A 19,190-nucleotide genomic window follows, 5' to 3' on the forward strand; every position below is an offset into this window, starting at 1 on the left:
CATGCAGTACCCAATGTAATTCACTACACTGCTGTCCGGTTGTCCCCGTCCCTTCCCCAGCACCTACCGAGGATACACGTGGTCAGCGCGCCGCTCACTGCGCACGACGACGATTCCATCGAATATGCCGTGCGTGTGTGTGTGTGTGTGTGTATGTGCCAGTCTGCGCACCGCCTCCTCCTCCCTTTCCAATTGTATCTTTGCCATTGTTTTTTTTTTGTGTGTGTGAGGGGTCTGTCCGTGTGCGTGTGTATGTGTGTGTGTTTGTGCACATACGGCCCCGGAGGTGCAAGCAGCCCCTCTACAGACAGACACACACACACACAGCCCCCCCCCACTCTCGTCTTCGGCGAGCAGCATGGTGGTGGTGGTGGTGGAGGGGGCCGAAGGGGCCTCAGTCAACAACGCAGCAGGTTTTCAGGGCGGCAGACTTCCGGCTACGCCAATGTGCGCATCAGACCCTGGGTGCAATTAGGCGCTGCTTTCTTTCTGTATGCATCCCTCCTTTTTTTTTCATGTTTGTGCCTTTCTCCTATCAGACGCAAAGTGTGTTGATGTACTGAAGCAGCTGTGGTGATTGAGGTGCCCGCGCACGCACCAACGCATGCTCCACACACAATAGGTCTGCAGGGCGGGTGCGGAGGCACCACGGTGGATTGCTTTGCTTGCTCTGCCCCCCCCACACACACACACAAAAAAAAATTACAGAACACCACTGCCACCCTCACAGCGAAGGCGCTTTGCTAGTTCTATGCCACCCGATCCCCCGTTACCCTCTCCCCCCCCCCCTGAGCGGCTCCCTCACTCCGTCCTTCATCTCAACCGACCGCTTCTGCACATCTCAACCCTCCTGTGTAGCAGTCCGCCCGCGCATTTACCCCATCCGCGCTTCTTTCTCGCACCCCTCCCTCCCACACACACACACACACACACACGCATACTTTGTTTCCCGCAAGTACCAGAGATCTTTTGTGCACCGAACTCGCTCACATTAGTCATGGAGAGCTATGCACATGACTCCATCCACAGCTCGGGCTCCACGCCCAACTTGGATGACGCAGCTCTGCTCCGCAAGTTGATCAAATCTGCCAAGAGCGCACACAGCACTCTCGGCCGCGCTCTGGACACAAACCTGTCACACCAGCGCTTTGGCGGGGCGGAGATGGAGCCGAGCGCGTTGACGATAAGCTGGCGCGAGAGGAAGCGCCAGGTGCGACTGCAGAGCGAGATGCAAGACTTATGTGACGAGGTTCACCTGCGCGCGACGAGAACGCAGAAGCAACTGCGTGATGGCATTCCATTGGCGGCATCGGCAACAGTCACGGCACGGTGCGCCACCGCCACACCCACACCCCCAGAGACGAATACAGTAGTGAACAACACAGCGGACACATCGCAGCTGTTCATCCCGGCATTGCCGACAATGGCACCGTCCATGACGGCCGCCGCTGACGATGGGACGGAGGCCCTCGGCGGCACAAAAATCGGAGGCGATGACCGCGGATATGTGACCCTTATTAGTGCAGTGCCGACCTACAACACAACGCGACTCATCGAAGACAACTACGAGCTCATCAGCAGCTTTCGTGCGTATCGCACAGACGCACTAAAGACAGAGCAGCAAACTGCACTCCGTGATGTTTCAGCGCCCCACCCCGACCTCCTGCAGCAACTGGCACCGTTGGTCCATCAGGAGCAAGGTGTCGAGGGAGCTCAGCAACATCTACTTGTGGACCAAGAGACACTCCCCTATCACCTACGCCAGCGCTATGCACGCGGCCGTGCGTCACAACTGATGCCGGTGGCGCAAACAGATGTACCCGCAGGGGCAGCGGGCGAGGGCGAAAAGGCCGCAGAGCATAACCCTGAGTCTCCACCGCTGGCGGACGGTTCCAAGTCTATGGCTACTGCATCGAGGGGCACGTGGCCCTTCACGTGCCAAGGACGTCCGGACATTATGGGCGCTCAATACAGCGGCCGCGCTGATGAGGCTGGCGGAAAGAGCAGCACTGCTCCTTCTTGCCGTCGCCGCATCGGTCATCGTAAACCGTGTATAGGACAGTACCACATGCGCTACACTGTCGTCGAGCCGCGTGTTCTTGGTGGGTACGTGGAGCCACAGGCCCCTGTGAGGCACAGAGAGCCTAAAGACACCGCAAGCACGTGTCGTAATCTCAGCGTCGAAGAGTTCACAACACACACCCAGTGTATTGCAACTGACGATGCTCCGAGCTTGAGTCAAACGCAGCGCACGGACAGGAACACGTGTACGTTGCACTCGTCCGATGCTGTTGCTGCCACGCGTCGTTGCGGCAGTACACACGGCCAAAACACCAAGGGAAGTTCTATGTTCATCTCAGAGTCGCCGCGGCAGATGAAGCACGGCACTGCTGCCCCTGATGTCTTCTACTGGCCATATCCCGATGTGCGATCAACCTCTGCGCGAGTGCATTGCTTTGTGCAGCTTGACCACCCTGTCACTCAGCGCCGCAGGGAACTGCTCGTCTCGGGCGTGCCGGCTTCGGTGTACAACGTGTGCGGCGACATATCGGCTAATCAGCCACGGACAGTGGTGATGGAGCAGACGACTGGGCGTGACACGCATTGGTACGGCCCCAAAGCGACTTGCTCCCCCTGCGAGCCACTGGACGTGGACGGGGCCCTGCGTGCGACACGACCAAAGGAGAAAGCCGCGACGCTGCCGCCCGGCACGCACGGGAGTGGCGCAAAGACAGATCCAGCATGTGCACAGTCTGTGGTGGATACAAGCGTCTCGATCGAACGCAACTTAGCCTACCCACAGTCCTCCATTGGCGACCCAGCGCAGCTAGCCCACATTCGCGACTTCGGCAAGGTTCTCACCCGAGAACAGTGGGAGGCGCAGGCGACACGCAACACGGGCAGAAGTGCGGGCAACGGTGTGCTTGCTGAATACGCCGAAGAGGCGTCTGAGTGGACGCAGCGGCGTAGTCCCTCTGCCGTAATTCACCCCAGTGCACCGGGTCATCAACTTTTGCACTCTCCAAACGCTACGGAGCTCGGAAACATACCCTCGCTGGTTCTCACGAAACCACGGAGTGGGTGTATGACCGATCTTGGAAAGGGCAAACCCAGGCCGACACACCTGCTACCCCTCCATGACCTCACGTACAATGCGGAGCCAGGCTACATTTTGACTGGGCCACGCGTGAAGGGCACGCCATCGATAGGCCGCTCAGTGACACGCCAGCAGGTGCGCACGCGGGCGGCGAAGGAGGGCTGCGGTGCCCCAGTGATGTACAACCCAACAAACTACCTGAACCCACATCCCAAGTCCGTGCCGGATTTTGAGAAACAGATCACAAAGGAGTATGAGTTCCGCGGCCACCGGGTCCAGTCGGAGCGGTATCGTCGGCTCTTCCCTTCTGCGCCTGGGCCTGGTCACTACACGGTCAATTACTCTCAGGTGGAATAGCGAGTGGAGCTGTGGAAAGAAAAGAGGGGCAACTCACAAACGCAAAGGATTACATCCCTCTCCCTCTCCCTCTCCCCCTCCCTTCTCTGTATGAACACATGTATGTGCAGAAATGATTCTATGTATGACCAAGCAAACGAATATGTGTCTATATATATTTATATTTATATATATATATACAATTGAACCTGAGATATGTATGTATATGTCTGCGTGCGTGGGCACACAACCGCTTTAAAAAAAAAAAATCGGCTCCTCTCTACCGTGTGGTCCTACGTAGTGTGGGGGGGAGCCCATAGAACCATCCCCCCCCCGCCTCACCCCATACACACACACACGCGCACAATAACCTCGTGTACAGTGTACTCAGTTGATCCTTGTCTTGCTCGTGTCGTCGCCTCGCGGGGTGTGTGTGTGTGTGTGTGTGTGTGTGTGTGTGTGTCTTACCTCAGTCTTGGTACTGCCGGTACCATGCTCAAGTGTATCTCTAGGCGTGGGTTCACGGGCGTCAGTGAACGGAGAGGCCTGCGTAAGGGGGAGGGGGGGGGAAGCGTATGTTGATATCCACTCAATCACGTTTGCGTGCACCCAAGAGCAAGGTTACATCACTTAGTTGAATGTAAAAAAAGGCCAAAAAATGGGCCTGTTAGGGAAGATGGGATTTGGGTCGCCGTCACGGTCACTGAGTTTGCGAGGGTTCTAGGATGGGGTATTGCCAAGAAAGGTGGCCGCTACACCAACAACAGAGAACCACGGCAAAGAAGGATCAAAGAAAATCCTGTTTGTCGATTGAAGTGGGCTTCCCCACCCTCTCCGAACTCGCTAATTCCCCTCCCGGTTTCCATTCACACAGAAGTCCAGCATGCCCGTCGTACGAGGGCCCTTCGTCTACGACATCGACACCACTATTCCTCGTCATACATTCTTCTTTTTGCCCTTCTGTGCTTGTGCGTGTATGTGTGTCAACTTTCCAGCCTGTCCACCGTTCTGATACTCTTGTGGCTCCCCACCACCCACCCACCCACCCACCCCCCACTGTTCCAGTACAGCAAATCATTAGCCCCTCTTTTTTTTTTTTGCGCATATCTTTCCCCCCCCCATCCCCCCTTACGTGGCATTTTCTACCGAAAGAATCGTTGGCACTTACACCAGCCCATGCTCCGCCCCAATCTGTCGCAGGCGTTTGACAGCCGCCGCCACTTCACCGAGAACTCTGGGCCGGATGGCGATCTCCCGCTGGCTTCACTTAAAAATGGCAACGCTGGCGTGTCACCGTTCCCAACAACCGCGGCTGGTGCCAATGAACCGGCCCCACAGGTCAAAGTGTCCGCTGTAACCCGCGGCGGTATACTCGGTTGCGTGAAGCAGCGCATCTTTGCCGAGATGCTTGACCCCGTCCCAGGGGACTACAATATTATGGTGTGCGACAACAAAGGAGCTGAGATCCTCAGTGCATGCATGCGCATGCACGACTTGATGGATCATGGAGTAACACTCATCGAGGATCTCGGCATGCCACGGCAGTCGGTACTCAGCAGTGCCGCCATCTACTTCATCGAGCCCACCGACGAGTCTGTTCGCCAGGTGATGAATGACTGGCGACTGAAGAATTCGTACCGCGAGGCGCACGTCTTCTTCACATCGACTGCACCGGAACGACTCATTCAGCTCATAGCCTCGGAGCCGCGTCTCGTTCAGGCAATCAAAACGTTAAAGGACATGCTGCTGGACTTTGCCGTGCCGGAAAGCTTGCTCTTTAACTTTTGTATAAACGGTGACATCCCAAGACTCTTCCCACCGGACGCGGCTCTCTTGGGCAGTAGCGAGAATATCCTTTCCCAGGTTGCCACACAATTGATAGCCGTCTTCTTCACTATTGGCGCCGGTGTGCCGACGGTGCAGTACCAGGGCAGAAGCCCACTCGCGCAGAAGGTGGCGCGTATCTTCCTTGATCGGGCCTCCCAAGCGTCGCGCACCAACCCGGCCATGTTTCGCATGTCCAGCGCGGCAACGCCGGCAGCCGCTAGGGGCGGCCCCGATGAGCCTCCTCTGCTTATCCTTGTGGATCGCTCTTTTGACGCCGTGGAACCGCTGTTGCACGAACGCACGTACCAGTGTCTGCTCTACGACCTCATGCCTCTCGAGAACAACATTTATCGGCAGACTTTCGAGAATCGCGCCGGTGGGGAGAGCACGCGCAGCTGCCCGATCGACGAGAAGGATCCATACTGGTGCCAATACCGCCACAAGTTTTTACCTCTCTGTTTCAAAGAAATTCCCAAAAAGCTGCAGGAGTTGATGGATGAAAACCCGACCCTTGCGATGGGTATGCGCAAGCTGAACAGCGGATATGGCACGAGCAACAAACTCGGGGCCGTGAGCAACGCCATTCGTGAACTGCCGGAGTTCCGAGAGCGGCAGGCGAAGCTGTCCCTGCACATCGACATCTGCACCAAAATCATGAACCACTACAAGCAGCAGAAACTAGCAGAAGTGTGTGAGCTGGAGCAGGACATCGCTACCGGACGACGGCCGTTCAAAGAAGTGTTTGACTACACCTACCGCATGACGGCGGACACCTCGCTGCCGCTTGGCGTGCGCGTGCGCCTTATTCTGCTCCTGATCGCCGGCGCAAACACGCGCGACTTCCCTGAGGCGAAGAAATTGATGCTACTGCAGGGGGCCGGGCTCAGCAACGAGGCTGACCGCGCCAACGCACTAGCCTTGTTTGTTTCACGAGTAGGTCAGCTACCGCAGGAGACGGCAGGGCAAGGAACCCACAAAGAGGTGAGCAACGGTCACGGCGCCTGCGGAGATGGCAAGAACTCCCCTGGCGCCCCTGTGCGCCGCACCCTGCGCACAAACCGCTTCGCTCGCCAGGGCGCGAGTGATCCGACAAGCGCCTGTGGGCAGGAGAACACAACTCCCCAGGACGGCAACAGCACGAACAGCCCAACGCCAGACCCCTACCGGAATCAAGCATACTTGATTCTTAACGCTGCTGCGAGCAACACACTCAACACGTCGGACTTCCCTGTCCTCAACACAGGCGTCGAGGTTGAGCATGGCGGTAGCCTCGGGGAGTTAGCGCAGCAGCGACGTGCGCTTCGCAGTGATGGCGGCGACGTGGGAATGAGTCTGCGTGGCCCAGGCGATACAGACGCCACCGCGACGCTCGATCTGGGTCACGAGGGACAGTTTGCGCTAAAGACACGACGTCGTGTTGTATTATTCGTGCTGGGTGGCGTGACCTACGGCGAGGCGCGTGCCGCGTACGAAATCTCGAAGGCCGCGCATGTGGAGGTGTTTGTAGGTGGCACCTCACTTCTAACACCAGACAGATTTCTCTCCAGCCTGGCCGCCCTACGTTAAATAGCAGGAGGATAAACACAACTCAGCTACCTCCCCTTTTTTGTTGCTGTTTTTTTTTTGGTATTGCTTTGAAGAGTTCAGGGGAAAGGGGGTCAATAACCTGTTCGCGCGCGCGCGCGCACGCGGATACCTCATGTACACTCAGTCTTGGCAACTGTCAGTGTCATATTATGCTTTTACCTCCACATACAGGCCTCCTATATGACCATAGCGCAAAACCCTTCACTCTGGGGCGGTGTAGGCGTTCGCCTGTTTTGCTGCTGTTTGCGTGTGGCTTTTTTATTTTTCGGGGGATGGAAGGGGGTGCTCCTGTGCGCTCGGATATGTTTATGTTTGCTGCTCCTTATTCCACTCCCCCCCCCCCCCTCTGTGCGTGCACCAGCAAACACACTGAGTTTGCCCCACATGTCCTCGGAAAACTCTGAAAGGGGGGGTGCCTGTTTTCAACTACGCATACCACGTGTGCCCGCACATTACGGGCACACCACTACCCCCTTTTCAACTCAAGTCACCTACCCACCCACACGCGGGTGACTTTCAGTTGGCTAGCTCGTTGTGCTGCTGCTCCCTCTCCTTTTTATTATTTCTGTGTGTGACCGCGGTTGTCTGTTGTACCCTCACCCTCGGCTCATATAATTGCATGGCTTATTTTTGTCGCTCCTTCTCCCTCTAGCACTGCGCTCTTCTTTCCGTATGCGTGAGTCTGCGTGTCCCTGGATGGCTAAGAAGTGTGCATGTGTGTGATGGTAACCTGGGTCGTCTTCACTTCATCGCCGCCCCCCCCCCCCCCCCCGCCGCGCGCGGAGGCGGGGGGGGGCGTGGGGGGGCGTGACATGCGCATCGCCGTGGAGAACCACAAATGTGATCATGGGCTGCTGATGGGTGGGTCTGTCTGCTTGGGCATTCAACACGTCGGACAAAAAAAAAACACACCAGTAACGATAGGGTGAGAAGCACACAAAAAATGGAAAGAAAATACTAAAAGTGTGGACGTGTGTTTTTGGGGTGTTCTCCACCGCACCACATCACACTTGACCTTTATCGGCTGATGTCTCCCATGATGTGTGGTGCTGTGCGCATTGGATATCACGGATGACCACCTCGCCGCCACGCAATAGGGAACGCCGACAATATCACGTAGAGAGGGACACGCGGAAGTGACTAGGGCGAGTGAGATAGCGGCCTTTCAACCACACGCGCATACTTGAGCAACATTACTGTCCCGGCTTCGCACCGACTATGGGGAGCGGTCGGCGCCTTCCTCTTCTGCTACCTAGTCGGCGACACCGTATGCCCCCCAACGTGTATTTTCTCCTCCTCCTCCTCCTCCCCCTCGACACTCAACTCTTGGACTCTAGACGGCCTTGCCCCTCAACGCACCGTTTGAGCCGCTCTGCAACTACAAGTGCGCGCATCAACACGCGAACACTGTTACACGCGTGAGTACAGTAAGCACAAGTGACTCCCTGTCACCGACACCACTGCGGTCGCCTCTGCTCATTTTTTTTTTAGGGGGTGAGAGGTCCTCTCACAAAGAAATCGATTCTTCGTGAGGTGTCCTGTCAGGCTGCATCCCCCCCCCCCCCTGGAGAGGAAAGAAGAGTGACAGTGACCCCAGTGGTCGACCACTAAAAGAGTGCGGTAGAACAAAAAAAAAAAAAGAAGAGGTGCGTATCGAAGGCCCCGCCGGATTTTAGGGGTGCGGCCTTTCTTTTGCTTCTCTTCTCCCCCCCCCCCCCTCCCCACCCCCCCGTCGCTCTTGTGAGACATGCGGTGCCGAACGCTGACGCTGTTAGCCCGCGATGCGCTGAATGCGGGCAGCTCCATGACTTTGGGCAGCAAAGGCATGCGCCCCTCTCCGGAAGCTCATCGTCGACGAATGCCATGGACAGCAGCGAAGGAATACGTGCCCGGTGTCGTCCTGAACAGCAAGGATAAGCTCGTTTTGGATGGGACGCAGTTAGTGGAGCTCGACCACATCGATCGAGCCTCGCAGGTGGATCCTCTTGAAGTACTCAAGGCCGCTGTGGCAACTCGCGCCTACAACACATCTACCGGCTTCAACATATTCCAGCTCGCCTCCCAGACGCGCTTCCACGGTCGTGGACAAGTGTTCTTCCGCGAGGAATGGCGACAAGGTACTTACGATAAGTACGTCACCCTAGCCGCTATTGACTTCGATCGAGAGGGCAGCAAAGGCACGGCGTACGGCTACATCACATTCCATGGCGAGTCAACCACCCGACCTGTTGAGATCCGCTACGCTGACACACCGGGCTGGCAGATGGAGTACAACGACGACGCCGCCGTCCCCTTCGACGCCGTCGTGCCGCCGCCTCCGAGCATTGGCACGGACGTGCCGGTAGACCCCTCCACTTATCGGCTGAAAGCATATCCCTTTTACGATGCACCGAACCCGCCGGAGTTTGTCGAGCGCCTGCTCAAGGACCGCGGTGTCTTGCCGGACCTGCCAATGGACGCCTCGGCACCTGCAGAGGATGCGGCGCCCGCCTTCACAGACGGCACAGGCGCAGACGGCTCGCATCACTACGAGTCGAAGGACTCCGCTTAAGGCGCACAGAAAAGAGAAACACGACAAACACAAACCTCTGGTGCTGCCTGTTGCCCTGCCCCCTTCCCCCTTCCTTTTTCTCCACTAGCTGCCTCCCTTGACTACCGTGTCTGCAGCGCGTCAGCGTCAGCGACTGTGGATGGCATTGTAATTGTTTGTCTTTGGCGTGGTACTTGTTTCTTCAGACTGCGACAGAAAAGAAGATAACGCAGCGGGAGTGGGCAGAGTCGGAAGCGTCGCTGCTTCATGTGTGTCGCCCTTCGCTTCTCCTTGATCACCTTCGCAGGACGTGCTTGTCATCAACCCACTCTATGCCCCCTCCGGGCGGGGGTCTACGCTCCTCTGCCTTGTGTGTTTCTCGGATGGTTGAAAAACGCCGTTGGGCGTTGCCACACGCCCGAGGAGGAATTCGGTGCACATATGTGTGCGGCTTTCGGGGGAGGAGTTTAGTCGTCTATCAGCTCCTGTGTGTGTGTGTGTGTATGGCCATGAGGAGAGAGTAGTGTAGAGTGCGTGCGGACACGTGGTGTTGGTGAGTCGCCTTTTGATTCGCGTGCCTCAACGTGTTTTTTGTGTGCGCAGTGCTTCGCACTACCAGCAATTCTCGCGTGTTCACGAATATACGTAAAGCTAGCCGTAGGCTGCGCGTCACTCCCCTCCCCTTCTCCCTCTCAGTGCCATCGCCACCAAATTGTTTGTTGTCGCAAAGGCGGTTAAAGTTTTCCCATCTCGTCTTTTTTTTTTGCGGGGGGAAGACGTTGTGTCGAGGAGTGCTGAAATCACAGTGTTGAATCACCAACTGGATATTCCCAGGGAGAGGACTGCACCCTCTACAGAGAGGATGCAGAGCTTCGTGTGTATGTGTAGAGGTGCGTCTGTGCAAGGACAGTCGGCTGTGAGGGTGGTGGCACTACCCCTTGCCCCCCGCGCACTCCTCCTCTGCGCCGCGACGCGCGTGCTATGTGTTACAGCGTCTCATTTCCTTGCATCCATCAGCTCACCTTCGCCTTCCTCCCACCCCTCCACACACGCTTTCTTTAGATAGGTCACATCACCATTGGCATTCCCTGCCCCCCCCCCCGACTTGCCCATTACCTGCGCACGCCATCACCTGCCCTGGCGTCCTCTACACATAAACGCATGGCTCCCCGGGCCATCCGACCACACAGCATGCTGCTCGGCGCCCGAAGCACCAGGGGGGTAGAGTCAGCGACGGTCCCGCTCAAGTACGGGACGTTCCTGCTGCATTCGCCGAAACAATGAGCACGCGCAGCACGACGAGCAAGGTGGGGGGAGAGGGGTTCCTCAGAGCTTCCAGTCCGCACGGCCATGGACCACGCGACAGCGGTGAGCAGCAACATGGCGAGGGCCGACGCGAGATCACCCCGTGAGCGCCGACTCCTTCAAATGCCGAGCCACGCAAGGACCTGGGGGGGGGGGGGGCATCGCCCCAGTCCTGCGGAGACGGCCCAGGGGTTGGGGGGCGGGCGGCGCGGGCCGTGCCGTTGCTGCCGGGAGGGGGGGCCATTTGCTGCGCGCCTCGGGCGGGCGATGATCGCCCGGGCGCCGCCAAGCCGGGCCACGCGGCAGTGGGTGGTGGCGCCACCGCCACGCTGGGCGGGGGGGGCGCCTGGCCCCCGCGCCCACCCTGACCCACCCCCCAACACAAAGCCGCGCACAGCCGCACCCACCCCTACCGATCCCCTCCTTCCCGCCCCCACCCCTTCTTAAGCCGCGATCCCCACGGAAGCAATCCTCAAGAATCTAAAAGAATATACATATATACACACATATTTTGCTAACCCAGATTCTCTTGACCCGCAATGGCGTCTATTCTGCCCGTAACTCTTTGCCAGATGGCTGTAACGCGAGAAAAGACAGCCAATATTGCAAAGGCTGTTGAAATGATTTCCAAAGCCGCGGCGCGAGGCAGCAAGCTGGCTATCTTGCCGGAATGCTTCAATTGCCCGTATGGCACAAAGTATTTCGACAACTACTCTGAGACTCTTGCCCCGGGTAATGAGACGTTTGATGCGATGTCCAACTGTGCCAAAGAGAACAAAATATGGATCGTGGCGGGCAGCATCCCTGAAAAGTCCACTGACGGTAAACTATTCAATTCAAGCATGATATTTGGACCGGATGGCGCACTGAAGCATGTGCATCGCAAGGTGCATTTGTTCCGCATCAACACGGAGACTGTTCGCTTCGATGAGGGTGAAGTGCTCAGTGCTGGAAGTGATGCAACTGCCATCTCATTGGATGAGAACACAAAGTTCGGTGTCGGCATATGCTTCGATATTCGGTACCCCTTGCTGGCGTGGAAATATGCCGAACAAGGCACTTCATTTCTTGTGTACCCCGGCGCCTTCAACATGGTAACCGGTCCGGCGCACTGGGAGCTGACAGGGCGTGCTCGCGCTGTTGACAACCAACAATATGTGTTCTTGTGTTCTCCTGCCCGAGATACCTCCGCAGAGTACGTGGCATGGGGACACTCCATGGTGGTGGATCCCCTGGGCAACGTCCTTTCGAAGCTGGACGAACATGAGGGATTCATTGACTGCAAAATGGACCTGAGCGCTGTCCCAGAGACACGCAACCGAATTCCCATCCTGAAGGGTGTGCGTAACGACTTGTACGCACTACAGTGGAAGCAGTAGTAGACCTGCCTCTTTTTTTTTCCCCTAAAGAAGTGGATATCTGTTTGGTGTTAACGTAAGCTAACCCACTCAAAACGGTTTTATTATATGTATATATATATTTCGTGTCATGGTGCCCATATATACTCTTTCAATCAATTTTTATACCGGTATTGTTTCAAAACGCAACTGTTCCTATTTCAGTTAACATGGGAAAACCGATATATATATATATCTGTCAAAGAAAAAAAAACGAGGACTAAATCGAGCATACACACCTCCTGTCTTTTCCTGTACGTGGCATGTGCACCGTCGTGCGAGCAGTGCAAAGAAAAGGATCCCAGTTTTTTTTTTCCAGTATACCGGGATCTGCATTCTTCTGGGTTTTGACCTTTTTCCTGTGGTTCAACTTTACCTACCTATGCTCCTCAACACTTTCGCATGCAATCCTACGTTCCTAAAGATGCCAAGACAGCTTTCTTGGGTACATATGAGAAGAGACAAGACAGAAAAGCAAAGCATCTGCCCATGCTTCGCCGCGCGCAGCACCTGACTCTTTTGTATGCACTATGGAGTCGTAGGAACAATCATACGCCAAGCATATCAAGCTTCACCGCTGTCAATCACTCAGGGGCGGAACAAAACTTGGTACAACCTGCTGAGGTTCTCAAAGAGACAATTGACCAAAGCAAGGTCGAAGATGCAGTGAAGAATAACAACGTCGACCCAGAGGATGTGAACATCTTGAACCAAAGGGATCTTGAATGCATCGAGCTGCACAAACTCCAGTACATGCATTCGCAGGACGGGCCATTTATTGGCTCACGGACGAAGGACCACACGCCAGATCAAGTGAGTTTCCGTAAACGTAGACACATCGTTCGGGTTCCTCAACCTGAGATCGAGTACCGCCCGAACGAGACATCATTTAGGCGCCTCCCGAAAGACTACATACTACCCAATGAGTTTGAGCTGCGCGCGCTCTATCCAATGTCAACTAGCTTAAAGATTATCGAAGGAAAAGCCGACTGTGTGGATCACAGCGCATTCAACATTGACGAAGACCCGTCCCCCATTGCATACAGCATGCTTGCACCTCCAGATTGGAGGGCTGATGTGGAGTACCCATATATGATTGTGCTACCGGATCATCGCGGCGTTCAGCGTGACTTTGAGGATGTGTGTGCCAACTTTTTTGAGCGCCCCGCTCACTACGAACTGATGGCACAGCAGAGATGGGTAATCGTCTCCCCTGTTGTGAACCTTCGCCACAACATCCAAATACCGACGGAAGGGGTGGTGGCGCGATTCTGCGATTGGGTAACGGACAATTTCCGCGTGGAGAATGGAAAGGTACATCTTTTCGGAAAGGGCAATGGTGGCTATGTGGCACTGCGAACTGTGCTGGAGCAGAAGGATTTGGTTCTTAGTGTCACTGCCATTCTAGGCCGTAGCGGCTCCCCTTTTAGACCGCTTGATAGAGCGCAAGATAAGGTGAAGAACTACAATGGTGTCCACAGTCTTGTGTATGTGCCTGGATTGTTGAGGAAACAGGACTGGTACTACAAGTTCAAGTTTATGCTAGACATGGCACGGGTGCGTCCACCTCTTAGGAATGTTCACTTTGCTGATGTGCGGGATCATCAAGTCTACTACGCCATTAATCCGCAGGAGTTCTGGAATTACATGCTCTATTTCCGAAAGTACAACATGAAAATGATCACAGAAAGCGGCTATTCTGTTTAGCGACTTCAGTCTCCCTCCAAAAAAAAGAAAAAATGAGTGAGCGCTTTGGAAGCATCGCATTGTATCGCTACCTCTTCTCCTCCCCCTTCCCCGCAGGTGGAGAGGGGAGAGTTGGGACTTTACGATGCGGGGGAGCATGAGTATATTGATTGCACTGATTTGTGGCGGCGCGATGTATTCTTGGCATGCTCTTGTGTTTTTTTTTATGTTTCGCAGCTTTTGATATTTTGAAAATACGCACACACACACTTATATACAGGAGCATTGCGAAGTGAAGGTAGTCAGGGCCTATCGTCTTGCTACACATCTGTCGTTTGCCCGATCACGAGAGGCAGATGTAAGAAAGCCCCTGCCACTGGTATCAAGGTCACTACGCTCGTTGTACATTGGGTGGTCTTGCAACCACGCGTGGCCTCTCACTCTCGATGCCTCAGTGACCGCCGGTGCTTTTCAATACGTTAGCATCCTTTTTCCTCTTTGTCCTCTCTTTTTTGAGCTTTAGCGCGTGTGCTATACGAGCTCGCGTGTGTGTGTGCACACTTGGGTAATTGCGCTCCTAATCTTTTTCTCCGGCTTTCGCAGGAGTTATTATAGAGATCTTCACAAGCGACGCGAAAAAAAATTAAAAAGAGCAACGTGCCTTTTTCCCTTCTCTCTGCCATTATTTCCATGCCGTTTGTCTTGACGGCTAAGGGAAGCCGTGCTGCGTCTTTGAGTGGAGAGAAACGCATACATCGTATATCATTCATAGAACCATGATGGGCTACGAGGGTCGCTGCGTCCTTTTGGACGACGCCAGCGAATGGGTAAATATCCCATTTGTAGTACGCGAGCTTATGAAGCAGCTGAATGACGAGGCGAAAGCCTCCCGTGCCGTAGTGCACACACTACAGCAAGAGCAAAAAGAAACAAATGTGCTACTCCGCCGAGTAATGCAAAAGCAAGCAGATTTAGAAATAGACAACGCACGTAATTTAATGTCACTGAATCAGCACGCCTCACAAGTTGTCCACATCTCCACCGAGAAGCGACATGCAGAGCAAATCCACCATTTACACAAAAAGACAGAGAGACTTGAAGACAAGATGCAATTTCTTTCTGCAAATATTGAAAGGCTATCACAATCGACCCTTTCCCCACCTGGCGCCAGTGACAGCTTACATGACTTGAAAGGGCTTGTCACGAGTCTCACCACGAAGGTGGAAACGACAGAGGGGATTCTCAAGGATTACATCAACGCTCAAACTGTAGTTCAGAAGCCCTCCGAATCGCTTGTTGAGGCGGCCGCGTTGGCGGCCATTAGGGACGCGCAGAAGGTACTCAAAGGTCAACTGGATGCCTACAGCGCACAGCTACGAGGTGCAGAGAAGACCATGAGGCGCCTTCAGGAAGCTACCAGTTTTCAAAAAGAGGAGAGCGCCAGAATTCGCGTCAAGTGCGAGGAGCTGTCACAGGTTGTAGAGTCTGATCGAAAGACGAGCCAAGACCGTTTCACATCGTGTTTTCATACGGTAGAGAAGCTTGAGAAGCTGTGCAGCGCACAGCACGCTGAGCTAGGGGAACGTATGGGGCGTGCGGAGGATATGTGTCGCGGGTGCGAGTCCCGGTCACGAGAGGAGTCCAAATCGCTCTATTCGGAACTTCGTAGTTTTGTTATAGATGACCAGACCGAATCACAACATCGCACTAACAAGTTGGCAGAGGAGCTGCGAATATTGAAGGAGCAACAACGGTGCCTGGCAGAGCAACTGGCTACGGTAGGCAATGAGGTGGAGACTGGCTCGCAGCACGCGGCGAAGCAGCTGAAGGACACTTCTGTGCGTCTCGTTAGTGTGGAGACGGAATTGGAGCAGTTTGGGTTAACTTTAGTCAGCCGCCGCGATTATCAGAAGGAGCAGCGACAGACGCAGGACTCGCTTGATGAAGTCCGGAAATCCGTAGCGGACTCCATGGCAGCTTTTCAGTCTCAGGCGCAACAGCTCGCCGCCTCTGTCAAGACGATGCGGACAGAGCAAGGAGAGGATAATGACTGGTTGCATAACGAGCTAGGTCGCCTCAGTACGATTGTAGGTTACACGTCACAACAGCGCGAAAAGCAGGAGAGGCAAGTCACGTCCTTGTGCGAAATTGTGCATAATCTCTCCGTCGCTGTTGAGGCGCTGCAGAAGGGGTGCGGTGCCGCAGCGGCGCCTTCTCCAGCGCCCACGGCATCACCCACCCAACGGAGTTCCCCAGAGAGTCATTCAAACGCTGAGGTTCTGGCGGCGTGGGAAACGTGGCGGTCGGCCTTTGCGGAGGAAGTGGACGCGAAGATCGCAGCGGCTGTGTCATCGAGCTCTCTGCCCCACACGCCATCACCTGTACTTGAGCGCGTGTCTCAGCAGCTGAACGAGCTAACTGCGAAGGTAGACGGCGGAGCCAAGTACACACAGGCCATCGTGTCGCAGCAGATGGATCAGATGCGGCACACAGTTAGGGATGAGGTGACGCATCAGCTACAGGTGCACCCCGCTCTGCGTGAGGTGACACCCGCATTGGTCGAGGTGGAGGCGGTGAAGCGTCGCGTAGCGGGGATGGAGCTAAGCCTGCAGACGCTGTCAGCGCATGCTGACCGAATGCGCACGGAGGCTGAGCACGTCGGCCTCTCCTTGACCGACCGCGTGCTGCAGCGTGTTGTGGTTGCTGAGGAGGCGATTGACGACTTCAAACGTCGGTTACTCGAGCTCGGCGAGCATGTCATGAGTGCTGACCAGCGGTGCAACCACCTCGTCCGTGGCGCCCATGAGATGGAAGTGCAGCTTCAGGAACAGCAGCGAATGACACTCAAGCTAGGCACGGATCTGACAGGGGCGTTGGAGAGCCTGCTACACACGGAGCAATCTCTGTGTCGCCACGAGAGCTCGACAGCCCTGCAGCTTGCGGAGGTCCACACGTGGCTGGAGAGATGGAGGCGTGGTACACAAGCGACACTGACTTTAGCTGCGACGACCGTGGAGCCGCCGTGCAGTGAGCGGAATGGCGCTCCCTCCCCTGAAACAAGCACCGGTGACGTTTGCGAGAGACAGAGCGGTTTAGCTGCCCAGCTGGCGGGTACCGTGGAGCGCCTTTCCGTGCATGTTGCCCGGATGGAGGCAGGTACACTACAAGCGATGCGCGCCGATCTCGAGGCACTGCGGAGCGAGTGTGCTGCTGCTACTGCGCGCAAGATCGACAAGGATGACGTCTCTTTGCACACTGCTGGGGCATACGATACAAAGAGGGAGAAGGCCGCTTACCAAGAGCTCCGTCGCCGCATCGATGATGAGGAGTCGTCGCGCCGTGAGGCAGAGGCGGCATTTCACGCTTTGGAAGGACGGCTGCTGGCCGTAGAGAGCCGTGTTTCGGAGTTGTCTGCTCTACCGAAAGCGACATCCCCGCCCGCGGATAAGGAGGATTCGATAGCCACTCCGGCTGCCCTGGGACGCTGCGTCGATGGGCTGTCGCGGTGCCATGAGCGACTTGACGTAGTCGAGCAGCAGCTTACCAGGAACGCGTGCTGTTGCTCGAGTGATGGCGGGTGCACGAGTGAGGTCAAGAGGGATGTTCACTATCAGGACGTGCATGGTCTGCAGGAGCAGCTGGGACAACTGCAGGAGAGCATACACGGTTTTGTAACGTCACAGGTTCGCTCAGAGATGTGTGAGGCGGAGTCAGCCATGGTGGAGGCTGCAGCCTCTGTCGCTGTACTCCGCTGTCAGGACGCGCTGAGAGTTGCAGCTGACGCCTCCACTGCTGCAGTAGATGTACGCGCAATCGAAGAGCGTTTGGCGGTCCTGCAGGCCGCCGTAGAGGGGATGCAGCACACCTTTGAAGGGGACATATCCACTCTGCTGGAGGGTCGTGGCCGCGTCGAGGAGCTCGCGCAGACCCTTGGTGCTACTGTTGACGGCCTGAGTGCGCTGAGGACCGCACAGTCGGAACTCTGCAGTGAACTGAAAAGAGCGCAGTCGTCGCACCAAGGGCACTTGCAAGACTTGTCGCACCAGTTCGAGACTCTGGTGAGCGGCACCGAGACCAAAGTTGAAGAGCTGCGCGCTAGGCTGAGGGAGTCGACCGTCGTGTCAGTGGCAGAGTCGTGTGAGGCGGGTGACGGGGCACAGAGGCCCCCTGACTTTGCCACAAAGGCGTGGGTGGAGAAGATGCTCGACTCCATTCAGGCCAACTACTACACAAAGGCGCTTCTCGAGGAGCGACTGGAGAACATATGGTCTTCGATGATTGGCCTCCTTGCACGCAAAGAGGACGTCAGCGCGGTGCACGACAAGCTCAACGGCCTCCATCAGCTCATACAGGAAGAGATGCAGATTGAACTGCAGCGGATTGAGGAGCAGTTGGAAAATCAGCTTGCGGAGAAGGCGAGCTTGGCAAACCTGCAGGACATCTTGGAGCATCAGATCTCCAGCTCAGACGCAGACTCCGATGATGCTACCATCTGACGAGGATGCGAGCAAAAATGTGTTTGCTGCGTTTATGAGATGGAATGCTTCACTTGCACAAGATGGGGAGTGGAGGAGGAGGAGGAGGAGGAGGAGATTGGATGATGAGGGACAGTGCCTAGTGTACACATGCTCATACACTGCATGCGTTTCCTCGTTCTCACTTTGTATTGCTTCTTTTTCTTCCCCCGTTTCTTTCGCCGTGTTTCTCTCTCTGTGCGTGTGTGTGTGTGTGTGTGTGTGCGTGTGTTGCTGTCTTCTGTACACTGCTGGGTTTTGCACTGCCAACTTACCACTCGCTCTATTCCCGTCGTGTGCGATTGGTCGCTTGAGCGCTTGTCGCCATAATGACACATCATCGCTGAGCTTCAGCACTGCTCTAGCCCCCTCTTCTGCAACCTCCCCGGGGGTTCAGGAACGACGAGGGTAGCGGAGGAGAGGGGGAAAGGAGGGGGGGGGCGATGTTCGGGAGAGCTGCCGACAAAGTGGCATTCCTTTCACGTATCGCGCCACCCTTCCGTCGTTTGCCCATATGTATTGGCGCCTGCCTGCGTTTTCACCTGGGCGTACCATCATCTTCTCCTCTTCCTTGTGTTCCATCTCCCTCTTCGGATATTGACCCCATTTGGCATATCGTTCGCTTCTATTGTGTGTGTGTGTGTGTGTGTGTGTGTGAAACATTCTCACCCAATCTTCCTTTCGGCTACATGTCGTTTTTTTTCCCCCGGTCGCTCCTCTTTCCTCTTCTCCATTCCCCAGTTTTTCTTGGACAGTCCGGAAGCAGCAGCTCCGTGGATAACTTGATCCCACCACCATTCACCTGAGTCTGTGTGTGTGCGCGCGCGCGTGCGCCTGTACGCTTTAGAGGGGGTCTGGGCAGAAGTTGTGAACCGTGTCCTTTCACCAAATAGCGTCTCCTCCTCCTCCTC

General features: G+C 55.7%; 6 protein-coding genes across 6 annotated transcripts; all 6 read left to right on the top strand.

Moving 5' to 3' along the window:
• Positions 1-997: 997 nt before the first annotated feature.
• Positions 998-3,454, top strand: JKF63_04275 (uncharacterized protein; the record flags this gene model as incomplete). Its single annotated transcript, XM_067900267.1, has 1 exon — positions 998-3,454. The coding sequence occupies one exon, from the start codon at positions 998-1,000 to the stop codon at positions 3,452-3,454; it is 2,457 nt and encodes an 818-aa protein (XP_067756451.1).
• Positions 3,455-4,609: 1,155 nt separating this feature from the next.
• On the top strand, positions 4,610-6,826 carry JKF63_04276 (uncharacterized protein; the record flags this gene model as incomplete). Its single annotated transcript, XM_067900268.1, has 1 exon — positions 4,610-6,826. One exon carries the CDS (start codon positions 4,610-4,612, stop codon positions 6,824-6,826), a length of 2,217 nt encoding a protein of 738 aa, XP_067756452.1.
• A 1,768-nt stretch (positions 6,827-8,594) lies between these two features.
• On the top strand, positions 8,595-9,398 carry JKF63_04277 (uncharacterized protein; the record flags this gene model as incomplete). The annotated part of the gene is made up of 1 exon (XM_067900269.1): positions 8,595-9,398. The coding sequence occupies one exon, from the start codon at positions 8,595-8,597 to the stop codon at positions 9,396-9,398; it is 804 nt and encodes a 267-aa protein (XP_067756453.1).
• A 1,823-nt stretch (positions 9,399-11,221) lies between these two features.
• Positions 11,222-12,061, top strand: JKF63_04278 (uncharacterized protein; the record flags this gene model as incomplete). Its single annotated transcript, XM_067900270.1, has 1 exon — positions 11,222-12,061. The coding sequence occupies one exon, from the start codon at positions 11,222-11,224 to the stop codon at positions 12,059-12,061; it is 840 nt and encodes a 279-aa protein (XP_067756454.1).
• A 507-nt stretch (positions 12,062-12,568) lies between these two features.
• JKF63_04279 (uncharacterized protein) lies at positions 12,569-13,786 on the top strand (the record flags this gene model as incomplete). The annotated part of the gene is made up of 1 exon (XM_067900271.1): positions 12,569-13,786. The coding sequence occupies one exon, from the start codon at positions 12,569-12,571 to the stop codon at positions 13,784-13,786; it is 1,218 nt and encodes a 405-aa protein (XP_067756455.1).
• A 755-nt stretch (positions 13,787-14,541) lies between these two features.
• Positions 14,542-18,261, top strand: JKF63_04280 (uncharacterized protein; the record flags this gene model as incomplete). The annotated part of the gene is made up of 1 exon (XM_067900272.1): positions 14,542-18,261. One exon carries the CDS (start codon positions 14,542-14,544, stop codon positions 18,259-18,261), a length of 3,720 nt encoding a protein of 1,239 aa, XP_067756456.1.
• Between the last annotated feature and the right edge of the window lie 929 nt (positions 18,262-19,190).

The sequence above is a fragment of the Porcisia hertigi genome, chromosome 26 (genome assembly GCF_017918235.1).
Source record: "Porcisia hertigi strain C119 chromosome 26, whole genome shotgun sequence".
NCBI classification, from domain to species: Eukaryota; Euglenozoa; class Kinetoplastea; order Trypanosomatida; family Trypanosomatidae; genus Porcisia; species Porcisia hertigi.